Source organism: Myotis brandtii, unplaced genomic scaffold, assembly GCF_000412655.1.
Source record: "Myotis brandtii unplaced genomic scaffold, ASM41265v1 scaffold1038, whole genome shotgun sequence".
Taxonomy (NCBI): Eukaryota; Metazoa; Chordata; class Mammalia; order Chiroptera; family Vespertilionidae; genus Myotis; species Myotis brandtii.
Genome location: NW_005353490.1, coordinates 913,040 through 920,659, shown reverse-complemented (window position 1 = coordinate 920,659; position 7,620 = coordinate 913,040). Strand labels below are relative to the sequence as shown.

General features: G+C 40.7%; 1 protein-coding gene across 2 annotated transcripts in view; it reads left to right on the top strand.

The window, feature by feature from the left end:
* Window positions 1-7,404, top strand: part of SDAD1 (SDA1 domain containing 1) — a 31,811-nt gene extending 24,407 nt beyond the window's left edge. For both annotated transcript variants that reach the window (XM_005856640.2, XM_005856641.2), the window contains exons 17-22: window positions 755-884; window positions 2,967-3,061; window positions 3,196-3,386; window positions 3,494-3,578; window positions 4,699-4,860; window positions 6,661-7,404. In XM_005856640.2, the coding sequence (XP_005856702.1) occupies window positions 755-884; window positions 2,967-3,061; window positions 3,196-3,386; window positions 3,494-3,578; window positions 4,699-4,860; window positions 6,661-6,708 (711 nt within the window). In that variant the 3' untranslated portion in view covers window positions 6,709-7,404. The remainder of the gene's footprint in view (window positions 1-754; window positions 885-2,966; window positions 3,062-3,195; window positions 3,387-3,493; window positions 3,579-4,698; window positions 4,861-6,660) is intronic.
* The last annotated feature ends 216 nt before the right edge of the window (window positions 7,405-7,620 follow it).

Below are 7,620 nucleotides of genomic sequence, written 5' to 3'. Positions count from 1 at the left end.
CTTCTGGCCTGCATAGTTTCTGTTGAGAAATCAGCTGACAGTCGTATGGGTACTCCCTTATAGGTAATTGACTTTTTTTCTCTTGCTGCTTTTAAGATTCTCTCTTTGTCTTTTGCTCTTGGCATTTTAATTATGATGTGTCTTGGTGTGGTCCTCTTTGGATTCCTTTTGTTTGGGGTTCTCTGTGCTTCCTGGACTTGTAAGTCTATTTCTTTCACCAGGTAGGGGAAGTTTTCTGTCATTATTTCTTCAAATAGGTTTTTAATATCTTGCCCTCTCTCTTCTTCTGGCACCCCTATAATTTGGATGTTGGTATGCTTGAAGCTGTCCCAGAGGCTCCTTACACTATCTTCATATTTTTGGATTCTTTTTTCTTTTTGCTTTTCTGGTTGGATATTTTTTGTTTCTTCGTATTTCAAATCTTTGACTTGATTCCAATCTATGTCTCTTTCTCACATCGATGTCTCTCTCCCCATCTCTCGCTCTTTTTCAACAACAAAAAAGGAATCCTAATGGATATTCTCTAATAACTTCCAGTTTCCTGATCTGGATCAGAAGAGAGTGGGAAAATAGTGGACAGAGTTCTCACTGGGAAATATACATTGACCCAAGGCATATATGGATTGATCTTTGTCATTTGATTACTTCATTTTTTGTGATTCTCCCCTCTAAATTCATAATCCTAGGAAATCCTTTTCATGAATAATGATTTACAATCTAAGAACCATATTAAAAACAATTTCCTTTCCTTTAGGGTAAGCCTACAGAGGCCTCTGTAGAAGCAAGAGTACAAGAATATGGAGAACTAGATGCTAAAGATTACATCCCAGGAGCAGAAATTCTAGAAATTGAAAAAGGAGAAGAGAATGCGGAAAACGATGAAGGTTCATTTTTATTTCACCATTATTTGGGACATAGTCACTCCTATATCTGTATTGACCTTGAAATCTTTACGCTATTGAACATTCAGCAGTGAGTTTATGCCAGGCACTGTTACAAGCCTTGGGGATCAAATGGGCATGGTTCCTGCTATTAGAGAACTTACATTCAAGTGTAGATGTCTTTTCATGTTCTTCAGGGTGGCTGCACCTTACCAATGGTATGCTGGTCACTTGGGAAAGATAATGGTTTTTTGTTTGTTGCCTGGAAAAAAAAATGATGAGGTATTTATTAGTCCTTAGCAACCTTCCAAAATTCTCCTGTTGAAAAAGGCTTGTTGAATTTGTTGAAGAATGCTTGAGGATCTCCATTCTGACTTTCTTATATTGGTTGCTAAAGTCCTGTCTTTTTCCTATTCATTCATGATTTCAGCAAAGCTTTTTTAAGCATTAGCTGTGGGCTGGCCACTCTCAATACAAAGATGAATGATATGGTTCCTGCCCTGCAGGCATGAAAAAAAGAGCTGAGAATAAAGTGATACTAGGATTTATAATTGGAGTGAGGCATAAGGGCAGGAGACAGGTCAGGTCAACCTCCAAGGTTCAAAAAAAGCCTCAAGGAGATGGTAACCCATAAGCTGTATTTTGAATTATAAGTGAGGAATGGTAGAACAATGGAGACTTTCCAGGCAAACTGTGAGCAAAGTCCTAAAGGATTTGGGCAACTTACAGTGCAGAATATAAAGTAGACAATAGTCAAATAGTAGACTAGAGTCTGAGTTGGGCCTTATCATGACTGGTTGTGTATATGCCATACCAAAGAGCTGGGACACTATTATATAGAACACTAGAAGCCCGGTGCACGAATTTGTGCACTAGTGGGGTCCCTTGGCCTGGCCTCCAGGATCGGGCCAAAACCGGCTCTCTGATATCCCCCGAGAGGTCCCAGATTGCGAGAGGGCACAGCTAGGCTGAGGGACCCCACCGGTGTATGATTGGGGCCAGGGAGGGACATGGGAGGTTGGCCAGCCAGGGAGGAACCATGGGAGGGCTCCGGGGCATGTCTAGCCCATCTCAGTCCCGATTGGCTGGACCCCAACAGCAAGCTAACCTACCGGTTAGAGTGTCTACCCGCTGGTGGTCAGTGCACGTCATAGCGAGCGGTTGAGTGGCCTTAGATATCATTAACATATTACACTTTGATTGGTTGAATGGATGACCGGACACTTAGTATATTAGGCTTTTATTATATAGAATGAGGAACCACTGAGATTGTAAGTAGCTGATTTTGAAAGCGCACTATGGTGGCTCCATTAAGAACACTAATACCCCTTTATTGTGGTGTCTGCAAGGTGTTTTTTGTTTGTTTGTTTTTAATATGTTTTTTACTGATTTTCTAGAGCAAAAGGAAGGGAAAGGGAGAGAGATAGAAACACATTGATAGGCTGCCTCCTGCATGCACCCTACTGGGGATCTGGATCACAACCTGGCATGGTCCCTGACTGGGAAACCAGTGACCTTTTGGTGCACAGGACGATGCCCAACCAACTGAGCCACACTAGCCAGGGCTCCAAGGTTTTTTAACATCCAAAATCTTCTACCTCAGTTCTCTGAATGACTGTTCTAACTAGTTTCTAAAAACATTTCTTAATGTGCTTAGAAGAGTTGAGTACTTCCTTTGTAGCCAAGATAACTGTACTGTACAAGTGCAGTTTTGATGTACATGGTTTGGTGGGAAGAACGCGGTCTCTGGAGTCAAATGTGATTTTCAGAATTTCAGTGTAGGCTGCATTTTCTGACTGGCCTGGAACAGGTGCCTTAACGCAATATCCTGTTCCTCTTCTATTGAGTCTTGAGGGTTAGAGAAAGTGTAAGAATTCGGCCGAGGGTAGATACTTGGTCAGTGTTTAATTCCCATTCCTACAGTGAATTAAATTGATGTGGCTTATTTAACAATAAATATTGATCAGTCCTTGGTTTGTAGAGCATCTGTTTGAGGTTCATAACCTTACTTTCACTTGATTTATCTCCACTTGCCATGAATACTCAGCACAAAGCGATAGACTACCTGTGCTCTCTTTCACACAGACGGGTGGGAAAGTGCCAGTCTCAGTGAGGAGTCAGATGACGACGGGGAGTGGGTTGACGTGCACCACTCTTCTGATGAAGAACAGCAAGAAATCGTAAGTTTCAACATTTCCTTCTATCAGTGCATCACTCCAGTGTTCATTAAGACTTAATTCATGCTGAGCCTTGCTGGGGGACTGAGCTCTCACCTGAGCTTGTAGCCTTGAAAGCCTTTGTTGTGTCCTTAAAGGCTAAGAAGCTGAGCAGCATGCCTGCGGAGGAGCGGATAGCCAAAGCTGCAGTCGTCAGCACCAGCCGAGTTTTAACTCAGGAAGACTTCCAGAAAATCCGCCTGGCCCAGATGAGGAAGGAACTCGACGCTGCCCCCGGGAAAGCCCAGAAGAGGAAATATATCGAAATAGACAGTGATGAAGATTCCAGGTACAGCAGCACATGCTCTAGGTCTTTAGGCAGCTCCCATGGTAATGAAAGTATTAGAGAGAGGAATCCCACCCTTGTTTCATGTTACATTTTGTCCTTCATCTCAGGGGCGAGTTGCTTTCTCTTCGGGACATTGAACGCCTTCATAAAAAGCCAAAGTCTGACAAGGAGACAAGACTAGCAACTGCAATGGTGAGTGAGGTATACTGTTCCCTGGTCCTGTAAACAGAAAACAAAGAAATGAAACATGACCCAGAACTTGTATAGGCACAGAATGGTAGTATTTTACTTTAATGTTTTGACTAAAGCTGTACTGAACATAGAATAAAATGCACAGGTATGAGGCGTTCAGTTAGATGAGCTTAACTAGGCAGCCATGTAACTACCATCCAAAACATGTTGTAGATAACAGAAAGCACCATTACATGTTCATGGTATCAGGGAGGCTCAGAACACTTACCAGAGCTGATAGAAAAGCACAGGAGTGTTTGCAGTCATTAAGGAAAAGGCAGACAGTTGGAGTCTGCCTCTGGCAAGTACGGTGTGATTGCACCCCGCCGACATTTCCACCTTTATTTTCTGTGCCTTTGCTTGTCTTAGGCATCGGGCCATCCTGGCTCCACATCACCCTCTGCATTCCGTTTGTACTAAAATCTGTTCAGATAAGTTAAACCCATGTTCTTTCTCCACACCTTTCCATGTGCTATTATTCCTATTTCCTGAAATGCTCTACCCCTTTCTCTCCTTTCCCCTTACCATGAATGCCTTCATCCTGCAAAAAAAAGCTCACAGGTCTCCCTTTCTAGGAGGTTCCTCGGACCTCACCAAGCTGAATTATTATGACTTTTTTTTGCCTCCACTTTTTTTTTCTCTTTTTATTGATTAAGGTTTTATATATGTGTCCTTATCCCCCCATTGCTCCCCCACCCCCCTGCTCATGCCCTCACCCCCCTGGTGTCTGTGTCCATTGGTTAGGCTTATACGCATGCATACAGGTCCTTTGGTTGATCTCTTTCCCTTACGCCCACCCTCCCCTACCTTCCCTCTGAGGTTTGAGCATCTGATCAATGCTTCTCTGTCTCTGTTTTTGTTCATCAGTTTACATTGTTAAATTATGACCTTTTTTTCCCTCTGAGCTCCTTGCCCCATTACAGTTGATCATGGTCCATTTCCCCTGGACTGAGTCCTGGGGAGCAAGGACTGTGTTCCATTCATCTTTGTGTCCTTGGCATCCAGTAGAGCACCTGGCAAAGAAGAGATGTGTATATTGATTAGGTAACTCATGAAATGTTTTTTGTGTGTGTGCTGACAGGCTGGAAAGACAGACCGAAAAGAATTTATGAGGAAGAAAACCAAAATGAATCCATTTTCCAGTTCCACAAATAAAGAGAAGAAAAAACAGAAGAACTTCATGATGATGCGGTATAGCCATAATGTTCGCTCAAAAAATAAGCGTTCCTTCCGAGAAAAGCAGGTGAGTTCAACTTGAAGCTTGTGATTGTCATTCTAAGACACCTTTACTTTTGGGATGGACTTGTGCCTCTAAAGACCTTGCATTGTGTGTGTCTTAGGATTAATGGGAGTATTATTGGAGAGGTGGAAGATAGGGTGTGTCAGTCCTAGACCTGACTTGGTTGGGACTCATCTGTCCAAAGTGGAGTCTGTTTTTCTCCTCTAAGTAAAAGGGTGCAGTTCATTCTCTTGCTAAAATTCTCTGCATTTGTGTGAACTGTAGTGTAAAAATTGCGTAAGAATTTTTGAGTGCTTATTATATGTCTGGTACTTTTTTAGAAGCAATAATTATATGTGGTAATAGCTCAGAAACAGTTTTAGTGAAGCACACAAACGAAATGGTTCCCCAATGGTATGTGCCCTTTTGCACAGCCTTTATGCTTACAGGCCTTTGGGATTACATTTTACCTATTTTTGATCTTTCATGGTTAGTTTTTTTCAGTAATTCACTGTAGTAAAACAAATTTATATTTTAATGTCTTTTTCTACTGGGGGTATACCAGAGTGTATCAAACTATTCTGAAGAATCTCCAGGGTATCCGGTCAAGGGTAAACTAGTTCAAGGGTAAACTGGTCTCACATTCTGAACCAGTGTTCCAAAATGCTCAGCCTGAATGCAATGGCCAGCTCTCCAGGGCAGTGTTCTGTCTGGGAACCAAGGCAGTATTAACTTAATTGAGGTACCATTTAAAGTCTACTGTCTGTTTACTTAATCTTCCTGGTTCTAAACTGTTATGTAAATAGTAAAGTGACAGTATTTTTAATAGAAGTTGTTGAAATTGAGGTAAAAGGAAAACTGCCATTTAATATTTAAAATTTCCCAGTTCAATTTAAATTTATAGTTGAATTTATTAATTCCATTAGTTTATCCTTCACCTGCCCTTTGTAAGAGTTTAGGGTTGAGGAAATAGTAATAGTTTATAGGCCTTGCTTCATTACGAGGTTTTCGTGGCTTTGTTACATTTTAGCTACTTCCTCTCAATTTTAGCATGCCTTTTTTGGCTTGATACAGAAGCTTGGCCTTATTCCTTGTCAGCATGTTTGTTTAATCAGCATACAGCAATATGAGCAGGAACTGTGATTAAACCAATTTTACAGATGAGAAAATAATTCATAAATAGATGAGTCTGAGAAATACCTTCTCAGCCATGGAAATTAGGTTAAAATGAACTTGATTTTTTTTCTGCCTCAAGTGTGCTAGCTATTCTGCCTAACAAAGAAATACCAACACGTAGATAAGAGCTAAAGGCAAGGAGCCAATAACTTAAAATCATAAAATTTAAAAACTTAGAACATTTAGATGTAGAGCCAGGCAGCTTCCTTTTCTCCCTCCCCCCAATGAACACGTGTCCTTTACAATTCAAAAACTACAGATCTTTAAAAGTTTCTAGGAATCCAAGAGCAATACTTGGGAATTAATGGGATAGTATTCATTACACACTTAAGATTGACCTTGGTTGTCTTTTTTAAACTTTGGGTTTATTCTTAATGCTCCATTTCTGCATTCTGTAGCTGCTCCTGTTTTGAGCTTTTGTCCCATGGGGTGGGAACAGTATTCAAGAGCTTTGCCTATTTCCTAGCAGTAAGGAGGCCCTAGCCTGGTTACAGATCTGATCTGTTATGGAATATTTCACTATTTGTAGTTTTGGGGGATGACTTATTGACTTAGTGATTCCATTTTGGTACACTTTCATATAACCACATTAGTATAATTGGGTATCCAAGACTTACCATGTTTAGTTGTCTTTTTCTTATCTTCCAGTTGGCACTACGAGATGCGCTTTTGAAAAAGAGAAAAAGAATGAAGTAACCTGGACAAGCAAGTTTAGCACTCCAAAGAGAATGCTCAATTTGTGTCATTACTCTGAAAATTAATAAACTGAGAATGTTTACATTAAAAAGTCCAGAAACACTATACTGTGAAAACCAAAGTAAATTTGGTAGCATTTTGGTGTTTTCATTTTGGAGGTGGATAATGGTGGGAATATTTGAAATGTAAACAGTCATGATGTTGTAAAATCATTTTCATTTAGCAGTCATGTGAGAATAAACTCTTCGGTGCCTATTATCACTATCGATGTAAAAATGACCATAATCCCTCATTAAAGGCATCCAAAGCCTATTTGGAGGATGCGGGGGACAGACGTGTGTATATGTGTATCTATGTGCAGTGTAAATAGTTCTCTGGTAGAGATAGGTCCATCTTCCTGTGGGGTCATGGAGATCTTGTAGACGAGCTCTGCAGGGGGCGGGGTTACATATTCTCTTCAAATGAAACAGGACAATGTTACAAGAGTAAGAGGTTCTTACTTGTAAATAGGCTTACCTGCTGAAAACAGGTCCCTGCTGTACAGATTTTGGGTAGACTATTTAGCTCTTTTAGTCCATCCAAAAGATTTAAATATTTTTTGAATACCAGGTTAAAACCTTGCTTTTTATATTGCCTTAAGTATAAATAGTAATCTTGGAGTGTCTTTATCATTTAGGCTGCTCACGTCCCCATAGAGAAAAAGAAAATCAGATTAGTTCCCTTAGCCTTTTTTCACCTTTAATATTTTCAGCCTTGTGTCCAAAGAAAGGTTTCTAATATCAAATAGGTCTTCTTGTGTGTGGAGCGGCTGCATTGGCCTCCCTCCCCTAGGGGTGTTTGGGTAGATTTCAGGGGGCATGAAAGCAGGTCAGTCTCTCTTTTTGCAAGTTGTTGCATTTGGAAAGTGTGTTG